This window comes from Chiloscyllium plagiosum, unplaced genomic scaffold (assembly GCF_037043375.1).
Source record: "Chiloscyllium plagiosum isolate Xiang-an unplaced genomic scaffold, Cpla_swu_hap1 HiC_scaffold_32, whole genome shotgun sequence".
Taxonomy (NCBI): domain Eukaryota; kingdom Metazoa; phylum Chordata; class Chondrichthyes; order Orectolobiformes; family Hemiscylliidae; genus Chiloscyllium; species Chiloscyllium plagiosum.
Genome location: NW_028270170.1, coordinates 18,409,558 through 18,433,077, shown reverse-complemented (window position 1 = coordinate 18,433,077; position 23,520 = coordinate 18,409,558). Strand labels below are relative to the sequence as shown.

Below are 23,520 nucleotides of genomic sequence, written 5' to 3'. Positions count from 1 at the left end.
TCAAATTTGGCCTTTCCATCCTAACCAAGATTTTAAAAAAACATTTCTTCCCCAAATCTAGAAACTCCACAATTGCATTCCAGGGATGACCGGTTTGTCCTCAGTCTTGTGTTCTTCTGAAACCAAACTCTTGCTGCACTTGCAGTGTTCTAGTCTCTGATCCAGCCTGGTCATTACTATTGAACCGACTGAAATCATGATCACTGTATTGCTTTTTATGTTGAGCAGTAGATCCTGGTAACAGTTGTTATTGGCAGGTGTACAATTCCACCTTTGAATTTTATTTTAGAAGTGGTGCCATTACCACCCTCTTGCACTGGAATTTTTCCCATTGTGTTACTTCAACCCACCTCCTAAACACATGCCTTCCCTTCCCATACTGAATGGCCTGGACAGAGTGGATGTTGGGAACATGTTTCCATTGGTAGGAGAAACTAGGACCTGAGGGCACACAGCCTTAGAGTAAAAGGAAAATCTTTTAGAACAGAGACTAGGAGAAACGTCTTCAGCCAGAGAGTGATCAGTCTATGGAATTCACTGCCGCAGAAGGCTGTGGAGGCCAGGTCACTGAGTATATTTTAATAGGTTCTTAAGTTTCTCAACCCTATTCTGTTTTCTCCCCATAACCCTTGATACTCATCAGACATGACTGAATAGTGAAGCAGAAATTAGGTCTTATGATCTTCCATTCCTTTCCCTTTGTTCACTCTGCCCCTGTTTCACAGGTTTGTAATTTTATTAAACAAATTACAAAACAGTTTACAAACCATTTCATTCCTGGCAATTATTGATCTAAACTGCTAATACTTCTCCTCTTCCCAGCTGCAGTCTGACCGACTGTGTTTGCAGTGTTTTCTGTTTTATATAGTACCTCAGCCCCCACCCACCAACATGGTCCTCTGATGCTGCCTGACCTGTTGTTTTTCCAGCTCCGTTGTTTAAACTGACAGGCCACTGACTGCAGAATAAATTTGTATCTGAAACCCTTCACGCTCAATGAAGCAGCTCTGTTTGATTATTATTCACAGTTTGAAAACAGGGAGAAAGTGAGGGCTGCAGATACTGGAGATCAGAGTCGCGGAATGTGGTGCTGTAAAAACATAGGTCAGACAGCATCCGAGGAACAGGAGCGTTGACTTTGAGCATAAACTCTTCATCAGGAATGGGCCCCTGCCTGGCAGTGCTTTTCCAGCAGTATACTCTGACAGTTTAAAAGCAGCAATTGAAAGGAATGGAGTTATTTGTAGGACAAATGTTTGTGTTAGAATCTCATTTCAGATGCAGAACAAGCCTTCAGTTTAGCACCTCTTCCAAAATCAAGGTTCTTCCTCTATTGCAGCAGTCCCTCTACAATATTGAACTCCAGGCTCAGACCAGGGCATGAACTTACAATGATAAAATGCAGCAACTTCCACTATCATTACTGTGTATGTGTAATGTGAAATAGTCCAATTCAAACTGATTAGGAATCTGGATTAACACAAAAAAACGTGTAGGGTTGCCCAGTCAAAATGCCACTAGCTTGCAATTGTAAGTTCTGAAGAAGGGTCACTGGACTTGAAATGTTAACTCTGCTTGCTCTCCAAAGACAGTCAGATCTACTGAGTTTCTCCAGCAATTTCTGTTTTTGTTTCAGATCTTCAGCATCTGCATTTCCTTGTTTGAATTTATTACAGACTGAATGCAGTTTTATAAGCAACTAAAATACAGCGTCAGTACTTGTTTTGATGTTTGTTTGGCAACTGGTTTAAGTTTACACCATTTCAAATTTTAAAATTGTATTTGTAGGGGCCATACATAACTGAATGAAATAAGATTGGGAACATATTTCAACACCAGAGTTTTGATTTTTTTTTTTAACAAAGTATAGTTCTCTCCAGTGTCTGATTTTTCTTTAAGTTTTTTTTTCTGAATAGACCTTTTTTTTTAAAATTGCAGTTTGAGGATAGTTGAAGTTAATCTGAAGGTATTAATACATTAAGGGTGATGCAGAGAGAATGATGTAGCAGCTGGTGGCTAAATATCAGTCGTCAGTGGCAAAGATAAAATAAGAAACAACAATCAAACTGTGTTTAAAAGAATGGGAGAGAAACTTACTGAGACACTCCTCCAGTTGTCTTCGTTTTGTGAGGGATATCATTCCATGTCACCCGAGCCAATCCTGAGGGAACGGATACGATTTTGAAGGTCAGGCCTCTAGCAAAGGCTTCCTTTAACAACTTTAAGATCTTTCTGCCTTTAGCATTATCTGGCAAAAAGGCCTGAAAGGAACCACCTTCAAAAGGTTGTCCTGGGTTTGGATCGCATTCCTTTAAAAGAGGCAACGAATGAGTACTCAAAGCAGATTTTATGTTTGATGCAGTTCAGCTGAATGATCACGGCTTGAAATATTAACTCTTGCACTGGCTACAGATGTTTTGGATCTGCTGAATGTTCCTAGCTTTTTCTCTCTTTTATGACGGATCACCAACACTGCAGTATTTTGCTTTTGAGGCTGATTTTTATAAGCAATAATTTAACCATCGATGTCCTGGAATTACAAGTGTCTAGAAACTTAACTGGACCAGTATAATTAATATAGCTACCTGAGCAGCTCAGAGGTTGTAGGTTCAATGGTCAATAATTCACCCATGTCTCCCCAAACCCTGTCCACTATTTAAAAGGCAAAAGTCAAGACTGTGATGGAATTGTGCAGCTCCAACAATGAGAAGGTTAATACTATCTAAGACAAAGTAGCCAGTGTGGCCCACACCCCATTCATCATCTTAAATACTCACTCCCTCCATCAATGCTACATGATAGCGACAATGTGTACATAGTGCTAAGCCTCAGTTAACAACAACTTCCAAGCCTGTAACTTCTGCCTCCAAGAGAACCAAGGGCAGTAGATGTAGGTACACAGATGTTCTCGGTATCCAACTAGCTGTGTGTGTAATCATGACCTCACTGAGCATGGTCAGTACCTTGCCTGCTGTGAACATTCAAAGAGATATGCTGTTTGGTGACAGGCATTTGCCCCTGTGGGAGGGTCGAAGACCAGACGGCATAATCTCCGATTGAGGGGTTACACATTTAACACCATGATGAGGAGGAATTTCTTTTCTGAGGGCTGTGAATCTGTGCAATTCTTTACTGCAGAAAATGGTTGAGCCTGGGTGGTGATTATGTATATTCAAGGCTGAGACTGACATTTTAAATCCAGAATTATGGAGAAAAGGCAGAAAAGTGGAATTGTGGATTAACACAGCGGCCATGATATTGAATGGCAAAGCAGATGGGTTGAATGGCCTCTCTCTGCGCCTATGTCATATTATGCTCTTAGCTTGCCTAAATGATCTTGAAGGTTAACTGAATGGACAAGACATGTATGTTGAAAAATGCAAGTTTTCTATTTGCTCATGGGATGTATCACTGACTATTTATTATCCATTCCTAATTGCTCAAATGGCAGTTAAGAGATGACGGCCTAGTTATTATAAAACTATTAATCCAGAGACCCAGGTAATGTTCTGGGTTTGAATCCTGCCTCGGCAAATTAATAATAGAATCCCTACACTACAGAAGTGATCTGCAATAAGTCTCCAAAGAGCATCCCACTCAGACCTGCCACATTCCCATAAACTCACATGGGGCTTTTAACCATGGTCAGTCCATCTAGCCTGTACATCTTTGGGCTTTGAGAAGAAACCCACACAGACAATGGGACAATGTGCAAACTCTGCACAGTTATCCAAGGTTGCAATCAAAGCCAGGTCTCTGGCACTGTGAAGCAGCAGTGTCAACCACTGTGCCGTGCTGATAGCATTTGAATTCAATAAAAATCTGGAATTAAGAATCTAATGATGACCATGAATCCATTGTCAACTGTTGGAAAAACTCATCAGCTATTTGGTTGATTCCTGTCTTCTTGGCAATTTGGGATGGGCAATATATGCTGGCCTAGCTAAGGACATCCTCATCCCATGAATGGATAAAAAAAGTCTCCGAATCCCTACAGTGTGGAAGCACGCCCTTCGGCCTAGTGAGTCCACACCAACCTTCTGAAGCGCATCCCACCCTGCCCTATCCCTGTAACCTTGCATTTCCCATGGTTAAGACCATAAGACATTGAGTGGAAGTAAGGTCATTCGGCCCATCGTGTCCACTCCACCATTTAATTATGGCTGATGGGCATTTCAACTCCACTTACCAGCACTCTCCCCGTAGCCCTTAATTCCTTGCGGGATCAAGAATTTACCAATCTCTGCCTTGAAGACATTTAACATCCCGGCCTCCACTGTGCTCCATGGCAATGAATTCCACAGGCCCACCATGCTCTGGCTGAAGAAATGTCGCCTCATTTCTGTTCTAAATTGACCCCCTCTAATTTTTAGGCTGTGCGCACGGGTCCTAGTCTCCCTACCTAATGGAAACAAATTCCCAGTGTCCACCCTTTCTAAGCTGTGCATTATCTTGTAAGTTTCTATTAGATTTCCCCTCAACCTTCTAAACTCTAATGAATACAATCCCAGGATCTTCAGCTGTTCATCATATGTTAGGCCTTCCATCCCTTGGATCATCCGTGTGAATCTCCACTGGACACGCTCCAGTGCCAGTATGTCCTTCCTGAGTTGTGGGGCCCAAAATTGGACACACTATTCTAAATGGAGCCTAACTAGAGCTTTATAAAGTCTCAGAAGTAACTTAGCCTGCACAACTATGGGCAATTCAGCATGGCCAAATTACCTAACCTATTCACCTTCGGACTGTGAGAGGAGGTCAGAGCACTCAGAGGAAATGTACACCGACAGTCGTCCAAGGGTGGAACTGAATCTGGATCCCTGGCACTGAGGCAGAAGTGCTAACCATTGAACCAACATGCCACTCCATTGTCAACCACATTGCTGTGCATCTGGAGTCACCTGTAAGTCAGACCAGTTAAGGATGTGGGATTTCTTTCCCTAAAGCACATTAGTGAACCAGATTAGTTTTTTTTAATGACAACTAACTGACCTAGTTTTCTCATTCCAGGTTTTTATTGAATTCATATTTCATCATCTGCCAGACTAGGATTCAAATCCATGACCTCAGAATGTTAGCCTGGTGCTGGGGATTACAGTCCAGTGACATTACCATTAAACCATCGCCTCCTTTTTATTTCGAGAAGTAGAAATGCAGAGGATTTGTTAAATGGGGAGAGATTAGGAAATGTTAATTTCCAAAGGGACCTGACTGACCTTGTTCATAAGTCATCAAGAGCTAACATACAGATGCAGCAAGCAATTAGGATTGATGTTGGTTTGTTGCATTTCTTAGAAGGAGATTTGCGCATAGGACTAAAGATATCTTTTCTTTTAATACATTTTCACTTTAGTTTTGACTACCAGCAGCTTAAGACAAACTGGAAGCAAACTTTGACCTAAACAATAAAGACCCACCTATTACCATAACAAGTGATTTAATTCTTCAGACTACTCACCCTTTGAATACCACTAGGAATGTCATAGGTTATTTTCAAGGTCAGGTCTCTAATAAATCCAGGTAAAGAAATGTTCAGATATGCCAATTCCATGGTCCCCAGACACTGGTTTTCATTTTTAATTGAAGGTACGGTTTGGTGACATACTGGATAAGATGATTCAGAGATTCTGTAACATTCCTTACACAAACCATGATTACAGGCCAGCCTTACGTGGCAACCAGTTTTCTTACAGGCAGAGCAAGATGTGGCTGATTTGTTTAGTTCTTGTGCATCCAGTCCAATGGCTGGACTTCTGAGTTGAATCTGCTGAGAATTTCTCGACATCCTTTCCTGTGATGTTGTCATGCTGTTGTTATCTTGCTGCTGTGTGGACGCATCTTGCATTCGGACTCCTGAATCTGTAGCCGCTTCACAGGTATTTGATCCATCCCTATTTTGTTGCAGCACTGACGTACTACTGTAAGAAAATACTGGTAATGACTGTATGCCACTCTCCAGTCTATTGCAATGCAAGCCATCTCTATTGTGCCAATGGCTTTCCTTCACCAGCTTGTTGGCTGTAATCTGGAACTTATCAGGTAGCATCTTCTTTGCCTTGATTCCCTCTCCCTCTCCAATCTGCTTGCTCACCTTCTGGCTTTTAGAATTACCCACATCATGAAGAAATGAAAAACTACTGTATTCTTCAAAAAGCTTTGGTGATTTCTTCTGATCTGGAATTGGATTGTGTTCCTGCCTTGAATTTGACCCAGTGCCATTGTGCTCAATTGAATGCTTCTTCAGACTCTCCTCCTCCTCTTCCACACCTGGCTGGGAATTATAGTTCTTGCTCGGATTTCCAGCTACCTTCCTGTGACCCAAAGTTTCAATAAGTTCTCGATCTGACTCTAACGAAGAATACTCTTCCTTTGGTTTCTCACCTTTTTTCAAGCTGGTCTCATCCATGTGGTACACTGGAGTCCTACGACCATGATGACTCTGACCCAATAATAAAGCATGTTCTGTAAATTTGCTGGGAACCTTTCCCTCTGTGTCTTTGAATGTCTCTGTATCAATGAACGAGTATGGATTAGAAGCTGCAAAGGAGACATCTGTCGAGGAGAATGGATCTTTTAACTTGAGTTTAAAAGTTTCTATAACTTTCATGCATTGTTCATATGGGGCAATAATTTTGAAACCTGTCTGTCCTCTAATGAATTTTACTTTTGCAAAGTTATTTTTCAGACTGCTATACCACTGATCTACTGCTTTCTGATTGCTCTGCTCAATTCCAAGATCTGCATATGAAAGAAACTGTTGAATCAAATTCTTCATTCCCGATGTGTAAAGTGACAAAATTTCCTGCTTGACAGCAATGATATTCGCTTTTTTAACTCCAGTAATGTGCACCGTTGTTATATCTCCCTGGGTCTGCTCATTTATCACAACGTCAGCTTTACTGCTGATACTTCTAATGAAAGAAGCATGAATGTCTTTCAGGTAAGACCACACACCCGACTCCATTGGGATCTCTTCAGTGATATGTTCTTGTTCGACAGGTTTGCTTTTGACTATGCCCTGGAAATTGTTGCTCATGTCTCTGGAATGCCTCAATTTTACTAATTCTGAAGAGCTACTGGTCCTTCTCAGTAATGGTTTGGATGAATGAACATCTGAACCTTTGGAAGTCAAAGAGTGGAGTGTCTGCATGTTGCCTAGCAGGTCTCCCTGATGGAAGAGGGTGCCAGCTGATGTTTCAAAATGATATGGCTTGATAGGACCACAGGTTTTGTTACTCTTGGAGTACTGGAAAAACTTGTCCCCTTTATTTGTACCAACGATGGAAGAGCTTTCATGTCCCTTGGACAGATAGTTATCACCTGCTTTGTCAGGACTCTTAAGATCCTTGGACTGAACACTTAATACTGATAAGTCTTTGACCATCTTAGTAACAGAATCTTCCCCTGTTCTTTTATGTTCAATAAACTCTCCTGTTGGACTTGTTAATGTTTGGTCAGCAGAAGTAAACATCTGATTGTCACTAATGCGGTGCTTCAGTTTTTGCCAAGTTTCTGAAGTCGAGTGATGCTTGTTATCATGTTGACTAATCTCAATACTGTGGCTTGTCAGTAAGTTATCAGTTGAACATGTCTGCTCAGGTTCTAGAGTGAGGTCATCTTCAGCTAGTCTGCTCCCTGTCTTCAAAGGACCAATGTTTTCCCTTATACCATTGAAGGTTGGAGCCAATTTATGATCTTTTCTGACATCTGCCTTTCGGATTCCCGCTTGCACAAACACATCATTACCATCGAATTCCTGCAGAGACGGTGGTATACTGCTGACACTAGTCTGATCACTTTCTGAATCTCTCCTCGAAGCTGGATGCTTACTGTTTTGAGATTTTGCTGAAAATTCTTCCTTGCAGTCTTGTAAGTACTTCTTAGCCAGGGAGCAATCATCTGACGTGCCTATTAGGTACAAATAGTTTTCATTTTCACTTAAATTTATTTTAGGGAATTGTACCTGGAGGCTTGCACAGATGGTCTGAAGGAGAGACACATTTGAAGTTATATCATTTTTGTAAATCTGTTCCTTACGAAGCTTAAACTCAAAGCTCTGATAGAGTTTAGAAAGGTCTTGATGTGCTTGGAACACTGATAGCTTGCTGTCCGAACAGTCAGAAGTCTCTTGCAAAATCAAGGTGGTGATGTCTTCACTGGTAACATCCAACACCTTTACATGGTACTGACAAAGAATATTTTCATAGCTGTCTTTATAAAATTTCTGAATATATTTGTAAATATCAGAATCCATCATTAAAATGTAATCTTCAATATTCCCTGTATGTTGCTCTCTGCCTTGTTGAAAGTTGACGTCTCTTTTAACATTGTCATTGTCAGAGTCTTGTACACCATTTTTAGATTGTAATTCTAGAATCGCCTCCTGGACACTGGGGTCTATACTTAATTTCCTAGCAAGTTTTCTGATACTGTCTGAATGACCCATGGCACTGTTTTCTGAGTGATCATATTGGAGTTGCTCAGCTTCATGAAAGCCACTGTTGGTTTGGTTGGGTTTTAAACTGAGCAAATGATGAATTTCTCCACTTAGTTCCTGTATTTGAGAAAAGTTTCCAGCAACATTGCACTTATCTGCCTTCTGATCAAAACTAAACTGGACGTTACTATGTTTCTTCTGCAAATATTTCATTAATCTTTTTCCACCGAGAAGTTTTCCATAATCTATTGTCATAGAAATATGACAGATGATCTGCAAGAACATTAAAAAAAGAGAAACATTTATTGCATTCTATGACATGCAATTAGGCCCGAAGAAATGACTCTGCGTACAGGCATGCTAAAGTATATAGTAACAATGGCCCTTTCTTTGGTCAAATGTTATTTCAAAGGAGTATGTCCTTCTTGTCCACTCTAAATAAAGGTGGATATTTCAGAATAGAATTAAAGGAATATGAAAATTCACACAGCATTAAAAATGGGAGGTAACACTAATAATATTTACCACATACAGATAGTGTTGGTATGTTTTTGCATAATTTGACCTCAAATTATGTCAAGTGTAAAAGTGTTAGGTGTGGGGGGGATAATTGTCATCTACATCGTTCCCAAGCACAGTTTGCTTTGTTTGCGTGTGTCTTAATTCTCCCACATCTTCACAACACAGTCCATATTGCCTGCTTGATTAATGCAGCCATATACAAGGGACCAGTAAGTGGAACTTGCACTGTGGGGTGAGAAATTGAAGTTGTCTATTATTACACATATAATGTTCATTTCACTTGCTAATTAGTCTGTGTAATGTATTACATGCCATGCCGAAAAGAGGAATCGACTTCTATTCCAAGCATATGGTAAGGGTTTGGAGAGATATGGACCAAGTACTGGCAAATGGGACTAGATTAGATCGGGATATCTATTTGGCATGGATGATTTAGACCGAAGGGTCTGTTTCTGTGTTATACATTTCTATGACTCTATATGCAGAAGTATGAGCTATGGGCACAAAAAATGGTACTGCCTCATACTGTACACCCGGCCAACTTGTACGCTATGATCGATGGAATGTAGTATTATTAGAAATATGAAGTGTGCAATATATTGCTGGATAGACATGAATATTTGTAATAAAATTCAACGAATGCCTACTAGTCAATCTCCTGTGGCACACTGTCCAATTTCCTTGTGGTCTTCAGGGGCAAGATGTGCTGACGTAATTCTGCCCTTGTTTTAATGTCCTATATTCTATAACCAAGGAACTGGTGGGGAGGGTGCGCAGATGAAATTTTTGATTGATTAGATGTAGATATAAAATGGCACCCTGTGATTTCATTTTATTTGAGTAGTTGACTGAATTTAGCAAATAAATAATTATAGCCAAATGTCCTCCTTCATGTAGCATCCTCATTGGCTGAAGTTTGCTAACCATAGCTCAACCCTTAATATCACAAAGAGAAAAGGCAGGTCCCAAGAACTACGCAACCACGCAACCACTTCAAACCATAAGATACATGAGCAGAATCAGGCCGTTCAGCTCACTCAGTCTGCACCACCATTCGATCATGGCTGTTATATTTCTCAACCTCATTCTCCTGCCCAGTTCCTGTAACCTTTGATTCCCGTTCTAATCAAGGACCCAATTATCTCTTCAATACACTCAATGATATGGCCCCCAAAGCTTTCTGTTGCAATGAATTCCACAGATTCACCACCCTTTGGCTGACAAAAATCCTCCTCACCTCAGTTCTAAAGGGTTGTCCCTTCAGTCTGAGGCTGGGATTGAAAGTGCACTGCTGGTATTAAGGTGCACCACATCCTAGCTAACTGAGCCAAACGATACATCTATCTACTGGATTAGTGGTGCTGGAAGAGCACAGCAGTTCAGGCAGCTTCCAAGGAGCAGCGAAATCGACGTTTCGGACAAAAGCCCTTCATCAGGAATAAACGTTTACATTGGAAAATGCCTATGACCACACTGTTGTACTTGCGGTGTGGAAGAAGGTTATAATTAGTATGACAAATTTTCAATGGCAGCTTGTATTGTAAATGTGGACACTATAATCTATAATCAAGGAACTGATGGGAAGGATGCGCAGATGAAGGTTTGATTGATTAGATGTCGATATAAAATGGCACTCTTTGTGATTTCATTTTATTTGAGCACAGTTGACTGAATTTAGCAAGTAGTCCCAATACAAGATAATTTACAACTAGTATCACAATTCAGAACTATTTCCCAACAAATTATACAGAAAGACTCTGCTTCATTTCAAAAGCCACTATGTCACAGAAATCAGAAAATATTACGTAGAGAGTATCCTGCTTCTCGTAAACATTTGAGTATATTTGATATTTATCAAATTGTTGCAATAAAAGTGTCACATTAACTGAATATATTTATAAAGCCTCTGCTGAACATGTAGCATTGTGCAGCCTGTAATATATAGTTCAGAGAATTGACCTTTACGACAGACACAAGATCTAAATGTTTACTTGACACATCACTGACCAGCATCAGGAGGCAACACGTTCCTAAAATATGTAAAATAAATGCTAAATTTTGAGAATATTCAAGTAATTCGTCAGTTACCTGATCAACTTTGATCTCAGAACAAGCTGATTCTACTTTTAATTTGTAATGCTTCCCAGCAATTCCAAGAACATGATTTCCCACATTGAGAACCCGTTGAGCCACTGAGAAGGAACAGAGAAGTTTGGTTATCGTTAATACTACAAGCCTATACATGTGCTGAAATTAGCGGTTATTATCAACCACAAAATAGGACTCTTCAAGAAAGTATTGTGTCTCTCATCAAAGGATCTTCCTTTCTTAAACAGTCAGAGTCTCACCACATCCCTCCCTCCAAAACCACCAATATTTCAGGAGCAAAGGCGACCCCTAGAATTCTGTGCTTTGCTGCAAACTCCCCTCCTTCCAGTCTCACAGTGTTCAGAGCTAATTGCTTTCCTGATCAGGCATTCACCTGCCTCTGCTGTTTCCCTTTATCCCACTGAGTCATGACTCCTATGAGACTTTGCCACAATCTGTGCCTCTGTATAGATTCTGACCTGGCCATCGTATGTGTCCTTTCCAAGCTTATGCCAATCACATCTCCTGCATCCTAGATGCTGTTGCAACTGAAAACACCTGACCACTCCGCTTCCTTTTGTAACCATGCCAGGAGCAAAGAACACATTTTTTAAGTCATTTCAAGTGCACGTGAAGTAAGGAATAAAACCAAGTGAAGATGAACGCTCATGCTACGTATTGTATATTTTCAGAAGCAGTTTAATGACCAACTGTATCCCAGGCAGATCAGATATGGGTCATTCTGCTATAACACACGTTTTGTTAACACCTATTCGCTGAAACACAATTGACAAAATGGGGGCACTGTTTCTAAAGCATGAACATTTAAAACATGGGTTAGCTGTAACACAATTACATCGCCAACACTTTAAGTGATGTTTCTAAAGCATGATTTCTCTATAATGTGGGATGGCACAAGAATGGAACTATCACGTTATCGAAGAACTACCAATATGATTTTCTTGTTGATTTCATCAAGACAGTCACACTAGTTTGCTTCTAGGCTATAAAACATTTTTAAAATTAACCTCCCAATTGAATATTTGTGATATAAAAGTAATCCTTGATAATGTAAAAAGCCTTCTCTCCACAGCTACATTTTCTCCCTTTAAAAATCAGATTCGGGAAGATCCAAGATGGTGGCAACCCAGTAGGTCTGAGTCTGTAGTGCTTTGCCCAAGACTCGGGCAAAATAGGGCGCCCACCCTCACCTCACCTTTTAAATCATTCAGGATAGCTTTTGCCCAGCATACTTCGTCATTTCACATCAAACTTGAACAGTTTGGTGCCTTTTTAAAAATGACTAAGGGCAAAAACTCCCGCAGCACGCAACAGGCAGGGACCCCTCCCACAGCAGCAGGAATGTCGACGGCCAGCTCGGGGGGACTTACCTGCAGAGGTGAACCTGATCTCCGAGATCGTCAAACTCCAGGAGAAGACTGACGCATTTATCGAAGAGACCCAGTCCAGGTGGGAGTTGATCTCACGGTCATGCTGCAGAAGCATGACCGAGAGATTGAAAAACTCGAGCAGCGCGTCGGAAGGGTGGAGCAATGGGCCGCGGCCTGGGACTGCTGCCGAGTCGTCCAGGCTCTGGAGTGGCGAGTCCGGACCCTGGAGGAGCACATCGACGGCCTAGAGTTGGAAAAATATTTGGTTGCTTGGCCTTCCTGAACGGGAAGAGGAAGGCCAGCTTGTGGATTTCTTGGAGTGATGTCTCCCATAATTATTGAAGTTGGAGTCGGGAACTGGGCTGGGTGCGGCTGGAGCGGGCCCACCGGGTTGCTGTGCACAGGCCCGGGTCGCTGTGCATAGGCCCTGGTCGGAACAAAGCCCCCGGCCTGGTTCTAGTTTGACTTCAATGTTATAAAGCAAAACAAATGCTCCTAAAGTCCTCCAGAGTGCTGGGGAAGGATCCCCAGGCCATGATGTACAAAGGTTCCAAGATAATACTATTTCAGGACTTCTCTCCAGTCGTGGTTCACAAGAGGAGGGCATTCGATGAGGTGAAGAAGCGTCTGAGAGACTTAAATATTAAATACTCCATGTGATATCCGGCAACGCTGCGCTTCAGCCGTGGAGGATCCGTTTATAACTTTGGATCACCGGAGAAAGTAAAAGAATTCTTGGACTCTCTCAAATAGACTGCGGGACTTGAACTGTATGGATAACAACTTTATTTTGCCCCCCACTTTGTTTACTCTTCTTTCTTTCTCCATCTCTCTTTTACTATTCTTTCCCTGGGGGGGGGGGGGGGGGGGGGGGCTTGTTCTTTACTCTTTCTTTGGTCTCCTTTTTTATAGCTCTTGCGGTTTATTTGATTTGTGGGGGAAGTTTTTTCTAAAGCGGGGTTTTCTTTTTTCTTATTATTTAGTTGCCTAATACTTGCTGGGATTGTAATTTTGTAACTTTATATATTTCTATTTTGTATTGTTTTTATTAAACGTATCCAGGTGTTGGTGTGGGGGGAGGGGTGGGTCACTCATGTTTAACTCCTGTTTTATAAGACACTTGAATTTATTTACTCCATTTTGTAATGCCTGGGCCGAGGGCAGGGCCCTAGCTGGGAAAGGTTATGGTGGGGTTATTGGTAGGTATTTATGCTCCCTGGGAGCAAGGGGGAAAGTCTCCTTTCAAATATGTTTTGCATTATTTTTATTTAGGAGCAGTTCTTAATTGTGTTGATTTAAATGTTTTAAAGAGTTTTTTTTATTTGTGAATTTTCTATGGTCTGTATTCAATGTCTTTTGGGTGGGGTTCTTCCTCCTGGGGGGTCTCAGGCCTTGCCTGGACAATCTTGGCTAGCCATTCGCTTAGGTGGTGCACCTGGAATGTCAAGGGGAGTCATTCGCCAAAAGGAAAAAGATATTATCAAGTCTTAAAAAAGAAAGGGTTAATGTCCCTTACAGGAGACTCATATACTTGATAAAGAACACTCAAAGCTACAACAGGGTGAGTTTAGTCAGGCGTTCTTTTCATCTTTCAGCTCAAAAAGTACGGGAGTAACCATTCTTATTCGGAAGAATCTTCCTTTCCAAATGTTAAGCCAGATAAAAGATGAGTCTGGACGGTATATATTGATCAAAGCCCTAATACATGGAGAGGAATACAGAATTTTGAATCTTTATTGCCCCCTGGCACATCCTTTTAAATTTGTAACAGAAGCGTTCTCTAAGTTAATGGCTTTCGGGTTCCGCCATACAATTATAGGGGGAGATTTTAATTGTATTATTGACTGAGAGACGGATAGGATACCAAGGAGCACTACGGGTATATCTCTGCGAACTAGACAACTGGCGAATCCGTACAAGGAGATAGGACTAGTAGATGTGTGGAAGTGTCTTCATTCCCAGGGTAGAGACTTTATTTTCTACTCTAACCCACACAAGTGCCATACCAGAATTGATATGTGTTTTGACCCCTCAACCATTTGAATTCGATACTGTCTTGTAAAATAGGTAATGTAACAATTTCTGATTATACCGCAGTATATATGGAAGTCAAGACTAGGGATGATGGGATAGGCCCCCGTCATTGGCGTATGGATCCTTTCTTATTGAAGGATAGCAAATTTATAAAGTATTTTTCGCAGGAATTCAAAACCTTCTGGGATATTAACTCAGGTACAGCCAGTAACCCATCGATGATGTGGAAGACCACAGGCATATACGCAAGGCTTGGTCATCTCATACTCTGCGACCCCAAAAAGACAAAAGGGAGAGCAACAGTGCCTGCTCGAGGCTCACTTGAAAGCAGCTGAAATTGCGTATGTTGACAGGCCCTCCATTACTAAACTACAGCGGATCACAGCCCTTACGGCAGCCTAGAATACTGCACTTACCCAAACAGCAAAAAGGGAAATATTATTTGCAAAGCAAAGATTATTTGAATATGGCGACAAGCTTGGCAGATATCTAGCGTACCTTGCCAGAAAGAAAAAGGCTCCCCAGGCCATTACGTCCATCAGGGAAAGTGCTGGTACCCTGACCTGTGATCGTAAAAAGATCAATACAGCCTTTAGAAAGTTCTGTTTGAATTGTATAAGTTGCAGGACTGTGAGGATAGGACTGGGAAGGTGGAGTCCTTCTTTAAAAATTTGGCCCTTCCGGGCCTAACCTCGGAGCAGGTGTCGATCTTGAATGCCCCCTTGACAACCCAGGAAGTACAGGACGCGGTTAGGCAGCTTCAGAGTGACAAAGCGCCTGGGCCAGACAGATTCCAGGTTGAGTTCTATAAAGAATTTATAGGGGAACTGGCCGGGCCACTCATAAATATGTACAATTACTCACACAGTCAGGGCTGTCTCCCGCCTTCGTTGAGAGAAGCAGATATTTCTCTCATTCTTAAGAAGGGAAAGGCCCCAGAGGATTGCTCTTCATATAGACCCATATCCTTGTTAAATGTGGATTTTAAAATTCTTTTAAAAATGTTAGCATTAAGACTGGAGAGAGTTTTACCATTCATTATAAAAGAGGACCAGACGGGGTTTATAAAGGGTCACAGGTTAACTAATAACATTAGAAGGGTCTTAAATATGATATAAGCCTGTCAACAGGGAACAAAAGTGGGTTTCGTTGTCTCCCTAAATACAGAGAAGGCATTTGATTGGGTAGAATGGCCATATCTTTCTTTATACGCTGAAAAGGTTCGGTGTTGGAGAGGTCTTTACTAAATGGGTTTCAGTATTATATAATGATCCCAAAGCAGCGGCGATCACCAATGGTTTAAATTCAGATAGCTTTAGCGTTGGCAGGGGCTGTCATCAGGTATGTCCTCTTTCACCATTACTAAATATTGCTAGTGATTGAACCACTAGAGGAAGCTATACGAACTGACCCTAATATAATGGCTTCGAGGGTTGGATCGGGCAAGCACAAAATCACTCTCTATGCGGATAATGTCCACCTTTTCTGAAGTGAACCTTTGACATCCATGCCCCACTTAATTCAAGTGATCAATCTATTCGGTATGTTCTCTAGTTACAAAACCAATTTTATGAAATCGGAGGCCATGCTGGTGGGAGGTCTTACCAGTATATCCAATTTACCGGACGGATCTTGCTTTCCCTTTCGGTGGTCACTAGAAGGTTTTCTGTACTTAGGTATTTTTATCACTGCAGTATGTGGTCAGCTGTATAAAGCCAATTACGTACACTTATTAGAGAAAATAAGGCAGGACCTTCAACGCGAGGGACATCTCCCAATATTCTGGATTAGTGGTGCTGGAAGAGCACAGCAGTTCAGGCAGCATCCAAGGAGCAGCGAAATCGACGTTTCGGGCAAAAGCCCTTCATCAGGAATAAAGGCAGAGAGCCTGAAGCGTGGAGAGATAAGCTAGAGGGGGGTGGGGGTGGGGGTGGGGAGAAAGTAGCATAGAGTACAATAGGTGAGTGGGGGAGGGGATGAAGGTGATAGGTCAGGGAGGAGAGGGTGGAGTGGATAGGTGGAAAAGGAGATAGGCAGGTAGGGCAAGTCCGGACAAGTCATGGGGACAGTGCTGAGCTGGAAGTTTGGAACTAGGGTGAGGTGGGGGAAGGGGAAATTAGGAAACTGTTGAAGTCCACATTGATGCCCTGGGCTTGCAGTGTTCCAAGGCGGAAGATGAGGCGTTCTTCCTCCAGGCGTCTGGTGGTGAGGGAGCGGCGGTGAGGGAGGCCCAGAACCTCCATGTCCTTGGCAGAGTGGGAGGGGGAGTTGAAATGTTGGGCCACGGGGCGGTGTGGTTGATTGATGCGGGTGTCCCGGAGATGTTCCCCAAAGCGCTCTGCTAGGAGGCGCCCAGTCTCCCCAATGTAGAGGAGACCGCATCAGGAGCAAAGGATACAATAAATGATATGTGTAGGTAAAACTTTGATGGATGTGGAAGGCTCCTTTACGGCCTTGGATAGAGGTGAGGGAGAAGGTGTGGGCGTAGGTTTTACAGTTCCTGTGGTGGCAGGGGAAGGTGCCAGGATGGGAGGGTGGGTTATAGGGGAGCGTGGATCTGACCAGGTAGTCATGGAGGAAACGGTCTTTGCGGAAGGCGGAAAGGGGTCTGGAGAGAAATATATCCCTGGAGTTGGGGTCTTTTTGGAGGTGGCGGAAATGTTGGCGGATGATTTGGTTTATGTGAAGGTTGGTAGAGTGGAAGGTGAGCACCAGGGCGTTCTGTCCTTGTTACGGTTGGAGGGGTGGGATCTGAAGGCAGAGGTGCGGGATGTGGACGAGATGCGTTGGAGGGCCTCTTTAACCATGTGGGAAGGGAAATTGCGGTCTCTAAAGAAGGAGGCCATCTGGTGTGTTCTGTGGTGGGCCATCTCCCAATATCCTGGCTAGGCAGAGTAGCCTTAGTTAAGATAAATATCCTACCTCGTCTCTATATTCAATGAGAATACCCCCCTTGATACTGCCAAGACAGGTGTTGCGTAAGCTTTATGGTTGGCTCGGCTCTTTTATTTGGAATCATAGATGGCCCCTTGTCAAATTAGAAAAGCTGCAGCTCCCACAAACAAGAGGAGGACTGGACTTTCCAGATTTCAGGTGGTACCAATTGAGCTCCTTATTATCTTATGTAGCTGATTGGGTCTCTGGTTAGATATTGAGACCTCCCAAACAAAATGTCCCCTCATCAATCTTTTATTTATGGACAAGATGAGAATTATTACGGACTATTGTAAAAACCCTATTGTACTAAATACAATTAAAGCCTGGAGGACAGTGCGACAAGATGAGGGGATCCTGCAAAAAACCTCCCCTTATACCCCCATAGTGGGAGCATCAGGATTTCAGCCAGGGTTGACGGATGCTACATTTAAAACTTGGGAGTCCAGAGGTAATCTCCTGCTTTGGAGAGCTGTTTGATCGGGAGGTTATGATGTTCTTTGAGCAGCTGCACCAGAAGTGGGCGGCATGGTGGCACAGTGGTTAGCACTGCTGCCTCACAGCGCCAGAGACCCAGATTCAGTTCCCGCCTCAGGCGACTGACTGTGTGGAGTTTGCACATTCTCCCCGTGTCTGCGTGGGTTTCCTCCGGGTGCTCCGGTTTCCTCCCACAGTCCAAAGATGTGCAGTTCAGGTGAACTGGCCATGCTAAATTGTCCGTAGTGTTAGGTGAAGGGGTAAATGTAGGGGTATGGGTGGGTTGCGCTTCGGCGGGTCGGTGTGGACTTGTTGGGCCGAAGGGCCTGTTTCCACACTGTAATCTAATATCTAATATCTAATCAAGTATGGACTGCCTAACAAGGACTTCTTTCAGTATTTTCAAATGCGAGACTTTATACAAAAGAAGGCCACATTAATAGTCAATCCTTACAAATCGGATAGGGAAAGGAGAGTGCTATGACCGATGGGGCGGCCCTCGGTCAGTACTCTTTATCATTCACTATACAATAAGATCTCGAAGGACATGGAATGATTACATAAAATCTGGAATCAAGAATTAGAGATGGAAATCTCTTTAGAAATGTTGGAGGATGTCTGGGAAAATGCCAGAAAGATCTCTATTTGTAATAGAGATCAGGCTATTCAATTAAAGCTACTTCACAGGGCTCATATGGCACCTGAATGACTCACAAAATTAAAGGCAGGAGCATCCCCAATGTATCCTAAATTTAAAATAGAAGTTGGCACTCTCACGCATTGTCTATGGATATGCCATAAGATCCGTAGATATTGGGATAGAGCAGCGAATACCTTGACAGAGACTTTGGGTATGGTGATTGGATCGGATCCAACATCCCTACCTTTGGACTCTCCAAATTTTCCCTCCCTGGATGTATACCGGAGGAAATTATTTACTATCCTCTCCTTTTGTGCGAGGAAAAATATTTTAGTGAATTGGGTATCTGAAAGTCCCCCAGGACTTTCAAACTGGCACAGGATAGTCATGGAATATATCCCCCTTGACTTCCTCACAAATATGGTGCACCAAAAAACAGAAATATTTTATAAAACATGGCAGCCCCTTTTGAGCTATATTGACATAGATATTTCAGCCATATTTTCCAGGGCTTTTGTTCAGCCGTAGTAATGGTTCTGGCTGGTTCAGGGGCCCCCGGAAGGAGGAATCTCGTATAAATACGGGTTCTAGTATGACTTGATGTAAATCTATTTTGAGCATGTACCTAGTTATTTAATTATTTTATTGTTTACTGTTAGTAATGTATGATATCCTATTTTACGTTTTAGTTGTTTGTAGAATAGATTAGTAGTTAGTCAGATTTTTTTCTTTTATTTATTTAATTTTATATTCATGCTGTTATCATATTGTAAAGTGGAATATACTTGTTTATATTATTTTTGTAATTTTGTAAAAAAATCTTTAAAATTTTCTTTTTTCAATAAAAATACCTATAAAAGAACCAGATTCATCTTCTTGCTTAAACAAATATACCCACGAGCTCTCTTCCCTTGCAATCTGTGCCCCTTCACCTTACTTCCCTGTGAATCTATGGCCCGATCATTAATCGCTAATTCCACTCCTAATGTGTCCTAAATGTAAAAAAGAAGTTGGCACTCTCACGCATTGTCTATGGACGTGCCTTAAGATCTGTAGGTATTGGGATAGAGTAGCGAATGTCAATCTGTCCCACAATTCCACATTTGAATTGTTCCACTACCACAATAACAGAAGAAAGTCAAAACGCAATGGCATTATCTGTCTTCCTTGACCTTTCACTGACACTGACACACATAAGAAAGAGCCAAGGTTAAGTTCCTAAGGCACTCTGGAGGGAATGGCAAAATCCTGGAATTCCTCTCTTAACAGCACCGTGAGTCTTCCTACACTTCAAAGACTGTAGCCCTTCAAGATGGCAGCTCAACACCATCTCTAGGGCAATTGGAGATGGACAATAAATGCCAGCCAGTCAGTGATGCCTACGTCCCAGGAAGGAATAGAGAACATGGTAAATCAGATATGATCTGACCCAGGGCACAGAAGGTCTAACCTGCTTTTGTGAACTTGGAACATATATTGAATATCCATATTACAAACATTCAGCTCGGACTATTTTTATTTCCTACTTATCGTGCACTGTGAAATTCTTATCCAAAATCTCTCTTGTTATCCATTCAGTGGTCCCTCACCTGGTCCCATTCTTACCTGCTTGATCATAATCATACTGTCCCCAGCAATGACTTATCTTCCCAACCCCCTGCCATTACCTCCAGAGTGCCTTAGGAACCTAATCTTGGCTCTTGCTTATGCGTCATTCATGCCGCTGCCCAGTTACATCGCATAAAACTAATCTCACAATTCAATATTTGTAACATAAAAGTTAATCCTAGTTCTCATTGTCTGTTTAATTGATGCCATTATAACCAGCCTTTATTATTTTCAAACCACCCAGTGTTCTGGGCTGTTTGTCATTATGCCAGCCTTGTACTTTGCTTTTATAAGGGGGTTATTGATAAAATTACTAGATATTGATGGTTACATGTGTTAGGATTCACATCATAATGTAAAGAGAGTGAAAGATACTCTAAATTACTAACATAAAGTTGCTCTTTAAGTCATTTTTAGCCTCTGATAAAGGTCATACTTGCCAAGTAAACTGTGCCGTATAACTGACTGGGTGTGACTCCACATGACCTTTAGAGACTCAGGCTTTGTGCCCCTGGCCTGCTCTATCATGTCTCAGATTTTCCCCCAGTATCCTGCTTCGGTGGCAACCTCCCACATAGAGCCCTAGGTATGTACAGCATGGAAACAGACCTTCAGTCCAATTCATCCACACCAACCACATATCCTAAATAACTCTACTCCCATTTGCCAGTATTTGGCCCATATCCCTCTAAACTCTTCCATTTTACATACCCAATTAGATTCTCTACAGTGTGGAAACAGGCCCTTCGGCCCAACAAGTCTACACCGACCCTCCAAAGAGTCACCCACCCAGACCCATTTCCCTCTGACAATGCACCTAACACTATGGGCAATTTAACATGGCCAATTCACCTGGACTGTGGGAGGAAACCCACGCAGACACAGGGAGAATATGCAAACTCCACACAGACAGTCACCCGAGGCTGGAATTGAACCTGGGACCCTGGTGCTGTGAGGCAGCAGTGCTAACCACTGAGCTACCGTGCCGCCCGATCTAGATGTCTTGTAATTGAACCGGCCCACAGAAGATCGTGAGGACTGCAGATGCTGGAGAGGTCTGAATTGATAAAGTGTGGCGCTGGAGAAAGCACCGCAGGTAAGACAACATCTGAGCAGCGAGAGAGTCGACGTTTCGGGCATTACTCTTTATCAGGATTGGGGAGGAGTAAAGGGGGCTGAGAAATAAATGGGGTACTGTTACTGGGGGAAAAGAAGGTGGGATGGCGATAGGTCGGCGAAAGTAGGAGGTGATTGTGATAAGTCAGTGCGAAGTGTGGAGTGGATAGTTGGGAAGGAAGATGGACAGGTAGGTCAGGTCAAGAGGGTGGATCTGAGTCAGAGGTTTGGATCTGGGATGAGGTGGGATTTGGGAAGATTTGGAAACTGGTGAATTCAATGTTCATGCCGTGTGGTTGTAAGCTCCTGAAGCAGAAGATGAGGTGTTCCTCCTCCAGTTTGCGGGTGGCCTTGTTTAGGCTGTAGAGGAGGCACACAACAGGCATGTCATTGGGGGAATGGAAAGGGGGAGTTGAAATGGATGGCCACAGCAAGGTGAGGTTGGTTGAGGCATACACACCAGAGATGTTCCCTGAACTGTTCTGCAAGTTTGTGCTTGGTCTCTCCCATGTAGAGGAGACCACATCGGGAGCAACGGATGTTGTAAATGAAGTTCAAGGATATGCAAGTAAATCTCTGCTGGATTTGGAATAATCCTTTGGGGCTTTGGACAGAGGTGAGGGGAGACGTGTGGACGCAGGTTTTGCACTTCTTGTGGTGGCAGGGGAAGGTGCCGGGTGTGGAGAGCGGAGTTAGTGGGGAGTGTGGATCTAATGAGGGAGTAGCAGTTGGAATGGTCTCTACGGAATGCAGATAAGGGTGGGGAGGGAAATATATTTTTGGTGGTGGGGTCTGACTGTAGGCGGTGAAAATGGTGGAGAATGATACACTCGATTTGGAGATTTGTGGGGTGGAATGTGACGACTGGCGATTTCTATCCTTGTTGTGGTTGGGGAGAGTGGGGTTCGAAGGCAGAGGGGTGGGAAATGGAAGAGATGCGATTGAGGGCATTGTTGATAACAGGGGATGGGAAATTATGGTCCTGTTAGTAGGAAGACATCTGGGAATCATGGAGTGGAATCACTCATCCTGGGAACTGATAATGGCGGAGGCAGAGGAATTGTGTTTTTACAGGAGTGGGAGTGGGTAGGAGGAGGTGTAGTCAAGGTAGCTGTGGGAGTTGGTGGGTTTGAAATAAATGTCAGTGTTAGGTCGGTCACCAGAGATGGAGACAGAGAGGTTGAGGAAGTGGAGGGAGATGTCGTGAACTGTTCAGGTGAATTTGTAGTCGGAGTTGAAGGTGTTGGTGTAGTGGATGAACTGTTCACGTTCCTAGTGTACCAGCCTCCACCACTTCCTCTGGCAGCTCATTCCATTTACGCACCATCCTCTACGTGAAAACATTCCCCTAAGGTCCCATTTAAATCTTTCCCCTCTCACCTTAAACCTATGCCCTCTGCTTTTGAACTTCCCAACCCTAGAAAAAGACCTTGTCTATTCACCCTATCCACGCCCCTCATGATTTTATAAACCTCTATAAGGTCACCCTTCAGCCTCCAATGCTCCAGGGAAAATAGCCTCAACCTATTCAGCCTCTCCCTATATTTAAAACTTTCCAACCCTGGCAACACCCTTGCAAATCTTTTCTGAACACTTCCAAGTTTCACAACACCTTTCGTATACCAGGGAGACCAAAACTGCATGCAGTAATCCAAAAGTGGCCTAACCAATGTCCTGTATTGTCACAACATGACCTTCCAACTCCTATACTCAATGTACTGACCAATAAAGGCAAGCATACCAAATGTCTTCTTCACATCTTTTAGACTTTCCCTGTCAGTAGTGCAAGATGTTGGAAAAGTCTGAGTCAGCACCAACCCCATTACCTAGAATCAACATGTTATTCAATAATAGTGTCCTTATTGTGATTTGAAGTTCTGAAAAATATTTTCATGAGATCATTGGGCATCAGTGGTTAGGCCATTACTGTCTATTTCTATCTGCTGTTGAGAAAGTGGTGAATTTGCACCTTAATTTGAATTGTCTGATCATTAAATTGAAACTGATGATAAAAATCTGGTTTATTAAAATTGCTCAGATAGCTTAGATTAGTGCCCTTGGGTCCTAGTCTCTCCTACAGGTGGGAACATTTTCTCCATGTCTACTCTATCCAGGCCTTTCCGTGTTCTGAAAATTTCAATGAGAACCCATTCATCCTTCTAAACTCCATAAAGTACAGACCCAGAGTCCTCAACCACTCCTCATATGACAAGTCTTTTATTTGCGGGATCATACTCGTAAAACCTCCTTTGGACCCCCCACCCCACCCCCAA

The 23,520-nt window shown here is 42.7% G+C and overlaps 1 protein-coding gene across 2 annotated transcripts in view; it reads right to left on the bottom strand.

Moving 5' to 3' along the window:
* The window catches only part of LOC122539877 (uncharacterized), a 34,312-nt gene that overhangs the window by 4,249 nt on the left and 6,543 nt on the right, over positions 1 to 23,520 (bottom strand). For both annotated transcript variants that reach the window (XM_043675013.2, XM_043675014.2), the window contains exons 4-6: positions 11,048 to 11,151; positions 5,459 to 8,710; positions 2,098 to 2,309 (exon numbers count right to left, since the gene is read on the bottom strand). In XM_043675013.2, the coding sequence (XP_043530948.1) occupies positions 2,098 to 2,309; positions 5,459 to 8,710; positions 11,048 to 11,151 (3,568 nt within the window). The remainder of the gene's footprint in view (positions 1 to 2,097; positions 2,310 to 5,458; positions 8,711 to 11,047; positions 11,152 to 23,520) is intronic.